General features: G+C 41.6%; 2 protein-coding genes across 2 annotated transcripts in view; both read right to left on the bottom strand.

Moving 5' to 3' along the window:
- znf704 (zinc finger protein 704) overlaps positions 1 to 967 on the bottom strand; it is a gene marked incomplete at its 5' end in the record, with an annotated part of 38,735 nt that extends 37,768 nt beyond the window's left edge. Inside the window, one exon of the mRNA XM_079231888.1 lies at positions 707 to 967. Within this exon, the coding sequence (XP_079088014.1) occupies positions 707 to 967 (261 nt within the window). The remainder of the gene's footprint in view (positions 1 to 706) is intronic.
- Positions 968 to 5,114: 4,147 nt separating this feature from the next.
- Positions 5,115 to 17,574, bottom strand: pag1 (phosphoprotein membrane anchor with glycosphingolipid microdomains 1; the record flags this gene model as incomplete). The annotated part of the gene is made up of 7 exons (XM_079231901.1): positions 5,115 to 5,781; positions 6,030 to 6,089; positions 11,247 to 11,678; positions 11,941 to 12,110; positions 12,538 to 12,634; positions 16,826 to 16,883; positions 17,387 to 17,574. The coding sequence occupies 7 exons, from the start codon at positions 17,572 to 17,574 to the stop codon at positions 5,419 to 5,421; spliced, it is 1,368 nt and encodes a 455-aa protein (XP_079088027.1). The 3' UTR covers positions 5,115 to 5,418.
- Between the last annotated feature and the right edge of the window lie 302 nt (positions 17,575 to 17,876).

Below are 17,876 nucleotides of genomic sequence, written 5' to 3'. Positions count from 1 at the left end.
CTTCAAAATCTTTGTTGAATGTCACTGGACTATATTTAGCCGTTGTTAAACAATAACCGCCTTGTTGTGCAGAATGAGTTCACATAAAGCCATTTAATATTCAACAGGGGACAATAAGCTGCAGCATTATCCATCAATAAAAATGTCTCAAATGAAATGCATTCTTTCAGTGCATATGTGCAAATAAAGGCATGATTCACAAAATGGTCTGTTTTAAATATGATATGTATAAATGATAAGCCTGTGCGCAAAAACCTCGGACCGGGTCTTTCCATCAGCCCAAAACGCTGCAGTCAGAGCGTGTTTGTTTTCCTCGGCTCACCCACCCACAGCCCACATAAACATTGCGCAGGCCCTATCGAGCGAGGCCTTTGTCCCATATATATATATATATATATATATATATATATATATATATATATATATATATATATATATATATATATATATTATGTCGCCAAATGCCATGACAGCCCGGTATTTGATGCAATATGCAAACCAATGTGCATTATCTCTATTCTGGGTTATGCTGGTTAAATTTGGAGAAAAAAAAGTGGCAGCAGCAGCAGCGGTGGTGGTGACACCGTTAAATCCGCTCCGTGCAGGAAGCGGTTAAACGCTGCAAAACACCGCACAACAAAAACACTGAAGCGCTGCATGCCGGTCAGGGCGCTTTACACACACACAAGCGCGCGCACATACACACCTTCAAGCTGGACTTAAGCGGTCCTTTGGCTGCAATGTGGTTGATCCCCGCGGCTATCTCCTCCTCGGAGAACTCCTTCAGGCTCCCGTCTTGCATGAGCACCGTGTAGACGCTGCACCGGACCCCGGCGGCCGACACGTCTCTGTTTTCCTGCTTGACAGCCTGGACCACTCCTGTCACCGGGGCACCGTCCCCCGTCGGACTCGGCGCATAAACGCGGCTGCCGAGGATCGACCGCTTTACCAAACGCCTCGTATGCATGTCGAAAACTCGCTGAATTCAGAGCTGGCACAAAAAAACCTGACGAATTTAAATCATTAAACGTCGAGTTATAACCGGTGAACAACGTCGAGAAAAACACAAAACCGCAGCGGGTAGACTACGCGCTCCAACAACCCTGATAAAATGTTAGAAAGCGGCAACATACTCGGAAGGCGAGACCCCAAACAGCGGCCTAAATGCACCACTCAAAAGCACCGAAAACTGAAGGACAACTTTGAATTAGCACCTACAAAAAAACGACAACACGAGCGCGACTCATTTGCCGCTAAATAACCTCCACATCTAACCGGCTACCAAGCGTCATCCGCTCGACCTGTTTGTTTTCCCAACTGCTCCCTGTGAGCTGAGCGGGCGGCGGGAAAACACGGAGCGGCCGTTACTTTCTGGACCCGACGTGACATTTGTACACGATTTGACAAATTTGCGGCTTTATCGCGAATTGGCGACTAAGACATCAAAGAGCGGAAGCAAATACGTCGAATTATTTATCTCGGCTCGGACATACACGTCGTCACCCCTCTGCAGATGCTGAAAACGGTCGAAAACACGGCGCTTACGTGACTCCGGATCCGGCTGCTTGATGATCCAGTCCGTGCGTCACTCCGACCGAGCAGAGCCTCTACCGGCGGAATGCTGCCTGTAAACATGTGCGGTCCGGCGGCCAAGGCGGGCTGTGATTGGTCGGTGCAGCACACGCCTCCACAAGCCTCCACCGCTCCACCTTCCCCTCCGACAGAAGGTAATGCAAGCCGGGAGGATGCTACATTCAAAACAATGACGCAAGGATGGAGAGGAAACGAGAAGGGAGGGGTATAGAAGGAGGGAAGAAAGAGAAAAAGGGGAATTGAGGCTACGGAAAAGAAAACTTTGACCAGACAGACAGGCTTTATGCTATAACCTAGTTGTTAAAGGCATGTAGCCCACTTTCCAGGTGCCGTGGGACTTCTAAATTACTATGATTTGGTTCTAATAATTAAAGCATTTAACTGCACTGGTCTTGCTTTGTGAATGTAAACACAACAGAGGGGGGTTGTCATGTTAATAATAATAATAATAATAATAATAATAATGCATTTAATTTATATAGTGCTTTTAATAGTACTCAGACACTTTTTAAAATCATCATAAAAGCTATACAATAAAAACAATAAGAACACACTATTCACACATTAAAAGCAGTTCTGAAGAGGTGGGTTTTGATTTGAATTTTGTAATTACTGAACATGTCTCACATGTTTTATTCAACCAAAGGCACCGGGGTGAACATGCTTTAACATCAAACCAGGTATCTATCTGTCCAGGCAAGAGCCACCAAATCGTAGTTAGCCCCATCAGATAATTTAGATAATGAAACGATGATATAAATGTATCATGTGCAAACTCTAAATCTAGCTGAGATATGATAATATGTGTGAATTGCAAATATATAATACTGAGGTCAGCCTTGCCAGAAGTACTGTGATAGCTTGATTTGATGAGCCAGTGTTCCTATTTGTCTTTTTACTGTGCTCTTCCTTTCAACACTGTGAATAACAGCACCCACAGACGGCTATTACTCTCATGTAAGCTACACTCGGTACTAAATAAGAAACCTTGAGTGTGATCTCACAATGTGACTCAAGTTGTCGCTCTAGGAGAAAGAAAGATATAGCTAATAAATGTGTCCCTTTTGATTGGAAAGTTCACAGGGCTGTGATAAATCAAGTTTAGCAGCAGACTACTTCATTGGTGGTGATTATCGCCCAGTGCGACAGAGAGAATACACCAACGGATGTTATCACAGTTACAAATAGCCTCATTAAAGTCAAACCTAATGTTTTTTTGAAAAAAATCATACAAAGCTTACAATCTTTCTACATGACAGCGCCCCCAGTGAATACAAATACACAATGACACAATGTATTATATATATATTTTAATAGAACAATTCATGTCATAAAATATGTACATGCAGAGAATGGAAACGGGACAGAGTGGAGTGACAGATGTGGCCGTAGCTTCCAAAACAGGCTTTGTCCATTGATCAAAGGTAGGTGTCATGGAGTTGTCTGCTGGTTGTATGGGGAACAAATGTGCTCATTATGGGGGTAGTGGAGCTGAAGGAGAGGCAGCGAGGGAGCATCTCTGAACCCCCATTGCACCCACATTCCCTGAAGGGGAAGTGTTTCTAACCAAGATAGACAGCTGGAGAGTGATTATAGCTAATTGTCTATTAAGTCTGTGTTTGTGTTTACCTGGTTAGATTTGGCACTAAAACAAGTCATTTGACAGATAATTTCCTTAAAGGTCATAATATATAAACCATGGCACCAACCTGATCACATCACTTAGAAGCAATAATGTACTCCTATTTTGGGAGTGTAAGTAATGCTTATAATGACCACTTAGAAGAAATTAATGTAATCTTTTCATAGGCATCTTCGTTTACTTGTTTTTGTTCATTAAATACTAGAAGTGGACTGCATTTAATGGAGCATTGCTGGGAGTTGTGAGAGCATTTCAAATGTCTGATATCATTTATGAATCTAATACCAGTCTGCGCGGGCAAGCTGCCTTTGTCTGAACCACCAACAAGCTCCTGCATGTCTAATGAAACATGAACGAAGGCTGGAGATGCTGTAATATTTGATGTGGGTGGAACGGATGACACAAACTCTTCTGCAAAGACGGGAGATACTGAAGCAGTAAAGTATATATTTACAGCCCTGTTAAATTTGAAAACAAACATCAAACAACAGTATTGACACATTAACTCAGTAAAAAAAAAGTACCACACTCCATGTTTCTTAAAATACATGTACCAAAACATTGTACCATATTTGTGACAGTTGATTGGTTACTACTTCTCAGGATTCAAAGGCTATTTGAAAACTTTGAGTTACAATAAAAAAAGAAATTGGACAACATGTTTTCCTTAAAACAAGGCAAATATACATCAGTGCTCTTAAAATACTTATTTTAAAATTATACCACTCTGGACATTGTACAAATAAGTAAAAGCTTACATAAAACTTTCAGCGAGTAACGGTTGGTTAAAATAGTGCTCCAAGTATATACAAGCCTTAGTTGGCATGTCGTCAGTACAAGCTACAAACAAACAGATATGGTTCTCTCATAGTGCTACTAGTTAAAAAGCATAACATATTCAAATTGTGCAGAGCTTTAGCTGGATTGTGATGGTGCTTCTGTGAAGCTGTATATAAATGCAGTACCATGATATTAAACCTTGTGCTTAAAAATCATCCGGGACACCAACTGAAGGCAGCATACTGTACCAAGAGTATAGGCTCAAAAGAACATAACCAAAAAATACAGTTGATCATAGGTTTGTATTAATAATGCAAGTTTGTAACGTCACTCTTGTGCAAAATGACAAAAAAAACTAAATATGTTCACATCATTTTTTTTTAAACAATTAATTATTTAAAAAGTCATTGGAAAGCGTACCTTTATATCTGTCATCACCACACAACTCACTTTCATTTAGTATCTAAATAAAATTGCTAGAAACTTCTAGAAAACTCTATTCACTTTTTCTCTCATAGACATATTCTGTAACATTTCACAATTACATTACATGAACAATATGCCTCTTAAAATAAATACAAATTTCACAAAAAAAATGTTGACATGGACTGTAGAACGTATACAAATGCTTTCAAAATGTATCATGAAACCTCAAGTGTGAAACCGCTGGCTTTTGCTTTCCGTGCCTCCAACCCATTCACATGAATTGCAAGCAGAGGATGCAGAGTGGAGGTGCTGCTGAACCTGACAAAGAATAGCTAGAAATACACCATTTGACACCTCAATAAAACATGACACTGCGTCACCGAGAATAAGCTAGAAAGACACTAGCAGCTGCAGAAAGGACATACAAACAATGTTACCTTCATAAGTACAGTAAGTGCAATTGCATGATTATATGGCACTGAATTCTTGTTTTTTTAATACCACAGACACTGATCGTGTCCTCAGCCAACCCTTGAAATGCTGCTTGTGATTGGATATTTATTTTATGCGAATTTATTTGTATCTTTTTTCACAATCAAGTGTTGTTAAATGTGTCCATGATATGTACTGTCAAAAAGACAAAAGAGGAATTTAATGATGATCCAAAGTGCACTCATCCACATGATTAATGCCCAATGACTGAGGTACTACAGTTAATTTTCTATCAGGCCGACCAGTACCAATGATATTCACCGTGGTTGATAAATAAAAAAAAATCTGATATGATAAACCGTACCCAAGCTGTAAAGAGGACACTCATGCATTGATGATGAATGCTGTGGCGAGCCTTTTTCTGCCGTTTCCCCCCCAAGTCATGCACCAAAAGCATGCTTACTAGCAGATTCAAAGCCCTGCAGTGATGTCAGAGAGGAGGCTCCACCCCCAGCACCACGCATGAAGGCGGCAAGGAGAAAAACTCAGAGGCGGGACGTTTCCCGTCCCAGACCTAACTCTCCGACACACTCGTAGTCAGGCTCCGCCTTGGCAGCGTCTGATCCCTCCGCTCCCAGCCCGACTCTGTGGTCATCATCCGAGCTACTAGTCTTTGGGATGCGGATGGTTTCGTAGGCTGGATCTGTGCCATCCAAGGTGGGGTCCTCCCCCGGTTCGGACTCGTCGGGTTGGTCGTAGATATCTCGGACGGTGGCGTAGAGGTCACTGGAAGAAGAGGCCGAGACGAGACCTTTGATCTCTGCGATGCTGCTGTAGTCGTGCTCGTTGTCTTCCTCGTTCTCAGCATCGTCACCGTTTGTCTTGTTGACTGTAGAGTACACTTCTGACTGAAGGACAGAAGAAGAAACACATGTGATTTGACCTTATTTTTTACAAAGTTGTCTAAAAACAGACCCTGATGAATTTGTACCACAAGATCCCTGCTAGGTTTTCCCCTCTTTGTGTATTGTCTGATGTTGTCTTACTCTTTAACGAGTTTCAACCTCTTTTTGTTTCTTTTCAGTGCTTGGAGCGTTGGCATTCAGAGAGTAAAGCACAGCAGTTTGGGGAATAAGGGAGTTTGCCACACACTTACCTCATTGTCTGACAGAATGTGGTTGTCGAACCCCGGTGCAGGAGACAGAGGGGAGTGTAACTGGAGGAGAAAAGAACAAAAAGATAGATTTAGATATGGTTCATAGTGTATTTAAAAGGCTGAGGGCAAAATCTGACGTTTTAAAACTATAAAGAGGACGCTTAATCCTGAAAGTGGCTGTTGGGAATTTTTGAGGGCTTGTCCCACATTTTTATTTTTAAGATGTTGGTGGTATGTTCCTGTTGTAAAAATAAATAAGTAATTTGTAGAGTTTATAGAGTTTCTCTTACAATCAAAAGCATCAAGCTGTACTACTGAAACCTAATGTAGCAAATACAGTTGAGGGAATGCGATTGAGAAATATTTGCAGTTCTCATTGATCTGCATTACTAAAACATGCTGGCAAACTATTGGCAAGTTTTCAAAAACACAATCACCAGCAGAGAATCTCTTTGAATGGCTTAAGAAAGCGCTTGGTAACCGATCAATAAAGTGAAAGAACTTCTAAACTATTCCCAGCAGTGGGAGAGAAACTAGCTCTGTGATACGTATGAAACTAATAGTGTATATAACCATGCATTCATTAAAAAAATTATTGAGTAAAAGTCAATATTCAGTGACAGTGTGTGTGATGTTTTGGTGCCCAGCCGCGGTCCACTTTGCCTCATGATCGATGAGGGAGCCATTAATCAACAAAGCACATCTGACAACAGAGCCAAACACCCGGGAGTCTAACAAGAACCTCAATATCTCTGCCAGCGTTGACTAAATAGTTCACATCACATTAATCTTTTTACTCACATTTCAAAGAGGAAAACCTTGCTTTTTGTGTAGTTTTTATGGCTCAATGAAAGGAAAACATTCTGACTTACGGAGTCCTCAGCTGGATCTACCAAGGTTAATGCTAATGGAATCAAAAAAAGGGTACGCTGTGCACTTGTTGAGGCACAATACTTGGTGTTTGTCAAAGACACATCTCCAAACAAGCTACGCTCTTGTGTACTGATTAAAACAACGTGCACAAAGATCATCCATCAAAACGTCCGCTCCAGCTATGTGCCGTTGTATCTTCGTGCAGACACGTTTCTCTGGCATTTTCTCAAAAAGCCGAAATCAATATCATTGCTTTATGTATAACGCATGACTGGAGACATGATTCATTTTATAGATTTGACACACACACTCTGTAACACAGCCCTTTTCATTTTGCTTCAATTAGCCGACCAAATTAGACAGAGTGCCCCGGAGGAGTGTGCGTATATTAAACATGGATGCAGGTGACTTGACCCACTCGCTGCACCTCTGAGTGCGTCTGACAATATTTGTTCATCTAATTTGCAGCCTCCATATTTTTGGCAAGAATTTTCACTTAGTCAGTCACACAGTCAGCAATAAATACAGTATTTAACCTCAGTTTGATGCATATGCGCATTACATTGAGTCTTAACACTTTATTTCATGCATATTAAACTAACATAAAGAACTATAACAGCGTTTGTCGTCATGTCAACACACATTGAGACATCCGAGAGATGAACATTTTGACGTGGTACAATGAGAGCCGATGGGTTTTGGTTTTGAAGATTATAGGAATATGTTTATGTGTACGTAGGAGACACAATAACATACAGGACATGCGAGAATGACCGTAAACTGATTACAGCGGCCACAGAAGATGGACGACTCAGATGTCAATGTGTCCATCATGCTGACGTGCATGTTGACTCACGCACATACAAATCAGTATGAGTACATCAACTCAGATTATCTGCAATCCCTGTTTGGCTCATTCAAGTGCACAAACAACTCCAAACATAGTATATATAAAAACTGCATTATCACCAACTTCCATTATGACCTTTATCACACTAACACACACATATTACACACCCAAATTCCTCTATCTAACAATAGTGATTCCCCAAAGCGATAAGCAGCTCAATGGTGCTGACTACGGCAGTTTACCTAGACCGTGTCCCCGGCGTAAATCCCCGCAGCCCACTGGCTGGCTCAAATTCTATTTCCTGCACCTCACATTAAAGGCCCACAGGCGACACGCACGCAAACAACTGCAAACAAGTGTTACTGCTGTTTATGGTGGTTCAATAAATGCACGGGATCAGAGAGGCTGTGAATGAAAGGTCGAAAATAAAAGAGACGGTGTGTGTTTGTGTGTGTTTCTGCAGTGAAGGTTGGTCCGTTGGTCCGTGTATATAATAATATGTGTATATTAGAAAGCCTGTCTCTGTGTGTATGAGCAGCATTTACCGAGCTACTACCTGAGGGGATTCCTCTCAGACATTTACATGCAAGACGTGTGTGTGTGTGTGTGTGTGTGTGTGTGTGTGTGTGTGTGTGTGTGTGTGTGTGTGTGTGTGGCAGAGATAGAGCGAGAGTTTCTATCGCCCATATCATCCATCATGAAGCCAGACTGTCATAGTGATAGTGGCCAGCTGGCTGGCGCTCACTAGGCTCAGACACACACACACACACACACACACACACACACACACACACACACATGCATAACACACACATTCGGTCTGACAAGACAAATCACCGACGGTTCCTGGTCATACACGGGCGTAAACCACGGGGAGCCGGGAACATTCAGGGTTAACCTTAAATCAGCCCCAGGGAGTCTATGTGGAGCAGAATATATGTAAACACACACGCATGTCGTCGTCTGTTGTGTGTGTAAAGTGGGGGATGGAGAGAAATAACTGAATTAATGCTGACATGGGTGCATCTATAAATGAGTACATTTTCGATATATACACGGCAGCTAGTATATCAAATCATAGATTTGGGGGTCAGATGAAGCTACACTCGCCTGCTGTCCAGTTGAGCAGCAGTGATTAACTAATTGGCTACAACAGAGAACAAGTAGAGAGAACAGAGATGTGACTCAAAGAAGAAGAGGAATAAGGCAAGGGGGAGGGGATAAATAGAGGAAGAGAGGACTAACTACATAAAATATCTTAAACTTAAAGGATTTAAGGTTGTAAACAAGTCATCACCACATTATCTGAACTACTTCATTTAAAGATAGAACCACAAATGAGAGCACCATCTGAACTGTTGGTACTAAATCCTGATTGCACAACTACGGCCAGTACACAAGGTCAAAGTTGAACTAGGAGGCCAGTCTGTTGACTGTGATGCTCGCAGCTCTGTGAGGCTGCACTGAGGCCCCGCTAAACGCTAACCGCAGCATACCAACATGCTGAGTGTCAATAGCTTTGCATAAATCAAAAATACTGGAGATATTAACATTTTGATAATTCATCAGGGGGACATGAATGTATGTGGACAAAAGTTCCTGGCAATACCTCCAATAGTTGAGGAGACACATTTCACTAATACAAAATTCAACTTAAACTAAAGGGAAAGTCGGGGGATCAATAAAGTCAGTAAGTGTCCTCTGAGCAGCATGAGTATCTACAAACTCTACAGCAATCCATCCCATGTTGTGATACTCCAGTCTGGAACCAACGTGGGTGACTGCTCCCCTTAGAGCCAAAATAGGAGATGGGGAGGGAGGAGGAGAGTGAATATGAACCGACGTAAGAGAGAAAGAGAACTTTTCAGGTTCTAACATTCTGATGCAATTCTTTCTGAGCTGTGTTAGTGTGTTAGTGTGTTAGTGTACGTGTTTGTTGCTTTGTCTGTGTGTTTCTCTAATGGATCACGGCATGTGAAGGGAGCATGCTGAGAGCAGCAGCCCTGCTCTGTTCGGTGCATGACACCTCACCTCTTTGCCTCCTCGCCTCTTTTCCTTTGACTCTTCTTCATCCTCTTTTCCTTTACATCTCCATCTCTCACCTCTTTTCCTGTCTACAAGACGGTTTCTTCTTCATCATCTTCTCTCTATTACAGATGGCTTCATTTGTATGCCGCTGGGTTTCTTCTTTTTTTTTTTTTTTTTTGCTTTATTTCTCTCTATCTCACTGCCTCTCACCCTTTATGCCTCGGGGTCCTTCTCAGCTCTTTCTGAGTTTATCTCCCGTCATCTCTCTGTCACCATCTCTATTTGGTCTATTACTCGCGCCTGCTTTTCCCACTCCGGCTCCCATTTTCATTCTTTTCTTCTCCCCTTCACTGCTACAACAATTTCCTCTCTCTCTCAAATTTCAGTCTGTCACTCTCCCTAAAGCAACACGGAGCATACACTTTAGCAAATGATAATTGTGGCTGCGACACATCTCATCGTTTTCTTTGTTCTCCTTGTTTTTTGTCTTGCTACGTTGATCTTGTACACAGTGTTGTAGTAGATTACGTAGTCCAGTTTATATGGGGATGCATTGTGTTATTAGGAAGGGGAAACATTGGGACAACCAAGAATGAGAGAAAGGATACCTAAATGATGTCTCTTAAAAATGAGTGGGTCACATGGCTTCTTTCACAAGTTATTACATCTTTTTGTGGAGGTGTATTTTGACTTTTATGGCAGACAAATTTGGAGGAAAAGAACAGATTATCTTCAAAATAAATCTTTAATTTGGTGCTATAAAAGTTCTACTTGCAAAGCACCAATCAGTGCCATCGACGGAAATGCACCAACCAGTGGCGAGCTGCCATGCCAATGTCTGTGGACAGCTGAGTTTGATTCTGCCAAGGAGCGAAGCTGGGGATAGCTTCACTTTTGGTGGTTTTGTAACGTAATTTGCTGTTGCTGGTGTGCGTATGTTCACCTCCCTGCTCTCACTACTGTGACTGTGGTTAAAGAGCATGACATATTGCTCTTTCTTCAAACGTGAACCCTCATAACTGATGATTTTATTAAAACATTATGAATGACATTTACACTAATGAGTAAATGAGAATTGCCATTTTTTACACAGCTCATGCTACTGTTTGCAAACATTTTATTATGAAGGAGGTTCGGGACGTTTTAGTGACCTGCTGCTAACTCGGTTTGTGTCTGTTGATCATTTTTGTGGAAGAGCGATGAGTGATGTTGGTGTCTAAATTCAAAACACAGTACATTCATTTGTTATTTCGCAGATATAGTCTCATAATATGGCTGAAAATAAATCAAATGATTGTGTTTTGTTATTTAAAAAAAATATTTTTCATTGTATTTTGAAATATATTTTAGCTTCTGCATTATCTGTTACATTAAATTGTGAATGAACCTGCACTGCGCAAATGTTGCACGCATACACACACACACACACACACACACACACACACACACACACACACTATTCTCACCTCTCCGTTGTGCAGCCCAGCCCCGGCCAGCCCATTCGTTACCACTGGCTGGTTGTCATTTTCATCCAGAACCTTCTCTGGTACCGGCGGAGGTCGGTCCTCCTCTGGTTCCTCCAGAGGCTTGCGGGAGGGAACACCGGCGTTATCAGAGCGTCTTTTGGCCTCCATGTCGGCGCTGTGACGACTTTTCTTATTCAGGTCGACGGAGGCGTACTCCACCCCTGCGCACAGGGGCCCCCGCTCGGGTGTGCAGGGGCTGATGTGGCCGTTGAGAAGGGCAGTGGGATGATGGGGAGGGTCGTCGGGGCTCGGCTCGATGGTACCGTTGGGGAGGCCGAGCTGAGTGGGGGGGTCTTTGAGCTCCTTGACCGTCTCGTACAGGGAGTCTTCAACGCTGACGTCGCGTGACGCCACCGCAATCTCCTTCACCACCTTGATATCAGACATATACACTCTGGCTCTTTAATATACTTGTACTTGAGAATATACAGTTAATACTAGTTTTTTTAATCTGGAAACTGAATAAATCCATCAACATCTTGTGGACAAATTCTTTCTCTCAATATTTTGACCCTGAGCTCAATCAATCAAACCAACAAACTGCCAACCAATCAAAGCTTTAATCTCCTGTCACAGCCACATTGGAGCTCAGTGCAAGAAAAAACATGCTTTAAAGGTGACTTTAAACATTGACCTCATAGGTGCTGTCCCCTGAGGCTGGGGGTCTATCCCCAATAAGGGCGTTGTTGGGAGGAATGCTGGGAAGCTCACGGTCCTGAGGACACTTGGAGGACCTGAGCTCTGATTGGCTGGAGAGCATCTCCTCTGACGGCTGGGGACTGGTGTCCTGTATGTCCGTGAGGACTGGGGGGGGGGGAAACAGAGGGAATAAGGGCGAGTAAAATGCCTCTCATCTGGTGACTTTCAATGTGTTTTTTATGAGAGCATATTTTTAGCATTTTCTTTAAATTAAACAAATCTTCCTCATTCAACACTGCAGAATTCGTATCTACAGTTTTCTGTTACTGATATTCAGCACCCACCCACGTATACATGCTTAGAAGCATCACATAGATATGGGCATACAAAAACAAAACACCAGATGAGGTTTAAAATGACAAAGACAAAAAAGACATTGCATAACACCAGCTGCTACTGTTATTATTATGCAGCTGAATTCTCAAGGTAAAGGACAGCAGTGACTGATATCAGTATCGTAGAGGCACAGTAGTTTACTAAATGCTCTACAAAGATATGACATGCTCAGTTAAAGCTCACTCTCTCGGCTTACTTGTACCGCTGGTTAGAGGACCATTATGAGAGCTGCTGATGGCCACGTCCGTTACTGGACTGTCTGCTGATTGGCTGATCGTCTCTCTCTCTGATACCTGCACAACAAAAGAGGAGATGTTTGTCACTGCTGGTGTGAGTTCAGAGACTGAACAAAAATCCATTCTTAGAAGTTATTTCAATTATACATCACACTACAAATTTTACTTTTGAAAGGGAACCGAAATCAATGTGCACTTTTAAACCTCTGTGCAACACAAAAGCCTTTGTCAGCAGATTGTAGTGTGTTTGGAAATTGTTTTTCAGGATTTTGGGGAAATGTCATATTTGCAGCACTGATTACAATTTTCCCGATTCCCTGTTGATTATCTCTGCTTCTCTTAGCTTTCCCAATCACATTACTGATTATTTTCAGCTCATTATAAGTATGTTACTGTAGTGTTTTTCAAGTTAAGTTTGCCAAATTTAGACTTGCACATGTAAAAATAAAGAAATGTTTATGTGTACATTACAATGCATAAGAGATATGATAATTAATAAGGGATATTATTATGAAGGATATGTAATTGTATGCATATGTAGTTCACTGTTTTTATTACTGTTGAATAATTAATGTGTGAATGGATTTTAAAACAATGTTTGCATAATGCATGTGGATGCCAGTGGACTGTTTTATTAGATAAGATAAGATAAAATAAGATAATCCTTCATTAGTCCCGCACTGGGGAAATTACAGGATTACAGCAGTATTGCTCACAAGTGAATAAAAGATCAAAAAAAATCAAGTAATATAAATAAACAGTAATAGAGAACAATAAAAAACAGTAAAGAAGAATATTAAATATACAGACTGAATAAAAAGGTATACAAAAGTAGTTAAACGTATTGCACGTGTTGGATATTGCACCAGGTGAGTGATTAAAGTGTTCAAGTGGTCATAGTGTCAAAGTGTTCGAAAAAAAGTGTTCGTGGTCTACTGAGAAGGAAGTGTGGTTCCCTTATTTAGCTGACATTGAAACACCAGAAGTTGCGCAGAATCTACCCTTTTTCTGAGGAGGAGAAGAATAGTGCGCTCCTGAAAACGGTTTGGCCAACAGACACACAAGGACTATGGAGAGGTGTTTAGGGGAAGGTAGAACTAAACCAATGAAAGGGCATTACGGTCCGTGAATGCCCGGTATAAACTAACACGCGCGAGACTGCAAGGGACTTCTCTTGGATCACAGAGGCGGCAGGAAACTGGGGGACAGACTGTGAATCTGTGGGAAAAGAGAGGGCCTCGATCGAGAATGCATAAGATGTTTTTGTCATCAACTTTTTATTAAATAACTTTTAATTATAATTCATTGCATTCTGGACTTCACTTCACGTGAACAACCGTTGATTCTAAGAATACTTTACAGTTACGAATGCTTAATTCAAATGTTGTGTATTTTTATCCACCAACAAAAGATATCTAGAGACAGATAAAACTATCTACGAGAGCAAAACAACTGATGTTGTAAATGACTAATGAAGATACAATGCTGGTTATTCTTATGTCAGTCCATTGAAATTGTGTTTATGACCTGACATCCGTTCTTTGATAGGAAGCGGTAAAAAAAAGGATCGCATCGACACATTTCACTTCATGTTTCAGATGTCACTTTAGTTCATAAATAAGAGACACTGAAACCAAGTCAGGTCACATTACAACGAAGAGTAAACTGACATGCATTAGGAGAGGCACATGAGTCCAAATGAAAGCCACAGAAGATGCTACTTTGTGGTTACCCACAGGGACATTTACGTATTTTACCATCCCTCCCTCTACAAAAAAAAGGCGAAGCTACAGAACACTGTAGGGAATATCTGGCAAGGATTCAGTCTTGCTAAAGGACAAGGACATTTTTTTTACATTGAGTCTTTGAACCATGTCCTCTAGTTGAAGGCTGTTTTTCTATTTTCTACGTCACGTGGCAAAGTCAGCAACCAAATCAGCTCCACCAGAGAGATAAAAGGAAACAATCAACACTGCATGTGCTGAGCACCTGCCGCATTGAGGCATGATTCATCAACATGCACTTTAAAGATAGACCGTCTATCGCTCCATCCCTCACTACAAAGAGAGAAAGGAAAACTGTGAAAATATATTAACTACTTCAAGTCAAGATTCTCTTTGTTCAGGTTTGTTGTTTTCCTTCTGTGTGAGCAGGAGATTGTGAATGAGAAGATCCACAGCCCCACCTAGTGGCCAATTACTCCCATAACTTTTAGGGTCCATGATGTAATCTTTTAACTATTTTATGACCCAAAAATTTCGAGTCATTCTTTCTTTTCTAATTTTTTTCCACATCCAAATCGTGATAAGGATCATGGTCTTCATGGTAGAGCGGATGTTTAACTCAGATGATTTTAGATTTCCGGAGCATTTTGTAAACTTAACGGGGATCCAAAATGCCTCACACAGCCCTCGTTTAAAAAGAAAAGAAAATGTCTTTATATATATATATTATATATATTCATAAGTTTAGATCAAGACTGCATGCTATTTAAACAACATTTTAACAACTGTGGGAGGACAGGGAGAGAGCTCCCTCACCGTGTTCGGACGAGGCCGCAGGAAAGACAGTCAGATGGATAGCGGGTAAACGAGGATAGCCAATCTCCTCATTCGCAACGACAAAGAACCCCATTTAACCTATCAGGCGGTGACAAGGTCCGTCATTTAAATGGGCCCTTCCTGAAACAATCTGACCACTCAGCACTTGCAGGTTAGAGTGAAGATATCCATCAAACGCAAAAAGGCTCTGAGGAATTTGTATGCGCACATGGGAGCAAGTAAGGGCACGCACACACGCACGCACACACACACACACACACACACACACACACACACACACACACACACACACACACACACACACACACACACACACACATTCTGTATATATATAAAGCCCCAGAGGGAGTGACAGGATAAGAGAGTAAGTGGATGTCACTTAGTCTGTGAAAGCCAGGCATTTGTCACACTTAAATGTTGCTTGGTTACTGAAGCATCAGTATTATGCGAGTTGGAAATAACTATGACATGGTGTTCAAGAGGACACGGTGTCATTATGAGTAGTGCATACATAGAAAGGTCTACTCCATAAATAGTGAGTTATAATATCTGTTTTTCATTGACTTAAAAAGGAGAAACACAATATTAGAATGACATGATATGAAAACGCGCTCACTTCCTCGTCATTAAGAAGCAATCTCAAAAACAACTGAAGGCTGTCAATCAGCTGTGTGTAGGGAAGCTTTGCTTTGTGTACGTTTCTGAGTCAGTGTGATGGCAGTGGGTTAGAAGGCAAATGTCAGTGTGTGTGTGTCATAAGATATGTGTATGTTATTCAGGCGTGCAGCCAATGGGGGAGCTCTATTTCTCATTAAGCGGTGGTTACACTACTTGATTGCAGACATGTCACTCACACACACTAGGACTAATGAGGACTGGTTGTGCGCGTGTGTGTGTCTCGCTGTGTATGCATGCTTCCATCGGGAACATAATGGAAGATGTACAATTTTATTATTGATCTTGAATTTCCTAGAATCCCAAGATGTTATTGAACCCTGAACAAAAAAAAACATCTCCATGTTTGTTTGCACATGTGTGAGACTGTGTACGTTTAGCAAATGTGTATGTACAGTATTGTGTGTGAATATGAGTGTTCACACTCATACAATTACTAATCTGCCTGTTACACTGCGACAAGATGACTCAAAACACAGAGCTGTTCCCCTCCGCATCTGAACACACACACACAAATACATCAAAAACCCAAGAAGCAAAACTTAAAACCTAATCAGATTCAGTTTTAGAAATTAATTTTCTGGCATGGCTTTTTCATAAAAGCTGTCCTCAAGATGCTTGCCTTGCCTTTGATTTCCCTGACAGGAATAATAGGAGATTTTGAGTGAGTCCTTGCTGGTTGCCTGGGACTCCAGGCCATGAAATAGTCTGTTCTATTACCCCTCATAAAACCACAACGTGTTGCTTTCACACGACAGGATTAAACAAACAAGAAATAACGTCCTGAATACAATCATGAGCTTTAAAAGGTGCTGCTAGGCAGATTGTATAATCTTCAGATGTTTCCTCTTGTCTCTAGTCTTTATGCTAAGCTAAGCTGCTGCTGGCTGTGGAGCCACATGAAGCTCTTCAAGAAAGAGGATAAGCGTATTTATCTAAACGTAAAGCTATTTCTTTAAGATTTGCATTTCATTCTATTCTATTGCAAGAATATCCCTGAAGTCCAACTCACTCCATTCATGAGGTTCTCATGGTCTCCTGCTGGATGTCCATTGACTGCCTTCTTCTGCCTAGAAAGAGAGAGGAATGGAGAGATGAGAGGTTCAAAAGGTGGATGGTGACAGAACACTGAGAACAGGCAGCCCGAATATTGTCATAAAAATCTTGCTTGAATCTAAAATAAAATCAATCGGTTTCTCTCATTGGATCAGTTGCAGGCCGCATTGCTTTTGCTCTTGGCATAAATTAAACAATAATTAGGAGGTACACGTGCTGGTCTTCAGGTTTAAGGTTCCAAACCTGCCGAAATATAAAAGCTCATGTATTCCATCAGCTATTGGCTTTTTGGACTAAATGTAATTTGTTTCAAGAGTTGGTATCACAGGATTGTTAAGCACAATTTGCCCACAATATAGCTCTACTATTTTTTTTTTTTTCATAAATATGTGAGTGTTGTGAGAACAACAACAATATTATGTGTCAGTCCCGTGTGTGTGTGTGTGTGTGTGTGTGTGTGTGTGTGTGTGTGTGTGTGTGTGTGTGTGTGTGTGTGTGAGAGAGAGATGGTGCTCACCCCTGGCAGCTAGCACACAGTAGCAGCATCACAGAGACCAGCAGCAGGGCGGTGATGGTGCTGAGGGTGATGACCAGGACCAGCTGCCCGCTGCCCAGCCATGACGCCACCCCGGTAGCAGCCGCCGCTCCGGACCCAACGACACCGGCCTCGGGGCCCCACCACACTCCTCTCAGCACCGGAGCCATGACGCATCACACTGTGGGGGGAGAGGACATCGGACAGGTACCGTCTAGGGGAAACACAGGAAAACGACACATTCAAATGTTTCATTTCGGTTATGTGCCAACAGAAAAATAAAAACTGTAGCAGCAATGATTGATAGATAGATAATTTCTTCTTTACAGTAACAGCGTTGAGCTCATTTATCTGGTAAAAAATCCACATTATATTAATTTATGTGAGACTAAATATGTAGTGGAAGAACTCTAAATGATTATTGTTGATTGAGGATAAGACCAATTTACTGAACGATGCAATCTGGCAAACT

This window comes from Taurulus bubalis (assembly GCF_910589615.1).
Source record: "Taurulus bubalis genome assembly, chromosome: 16".
Taxonomy (NCBI): Eukaryota; Metazoa; Chordata; class Actinopteri; order Perciformes; family Cottidae; genus Taurulus; species Taurulus bubalis.
Note: the sequence above shows the minus strand (reverse complement) of the source record. Positions and strands in the feature narration are given on the sequence as shown.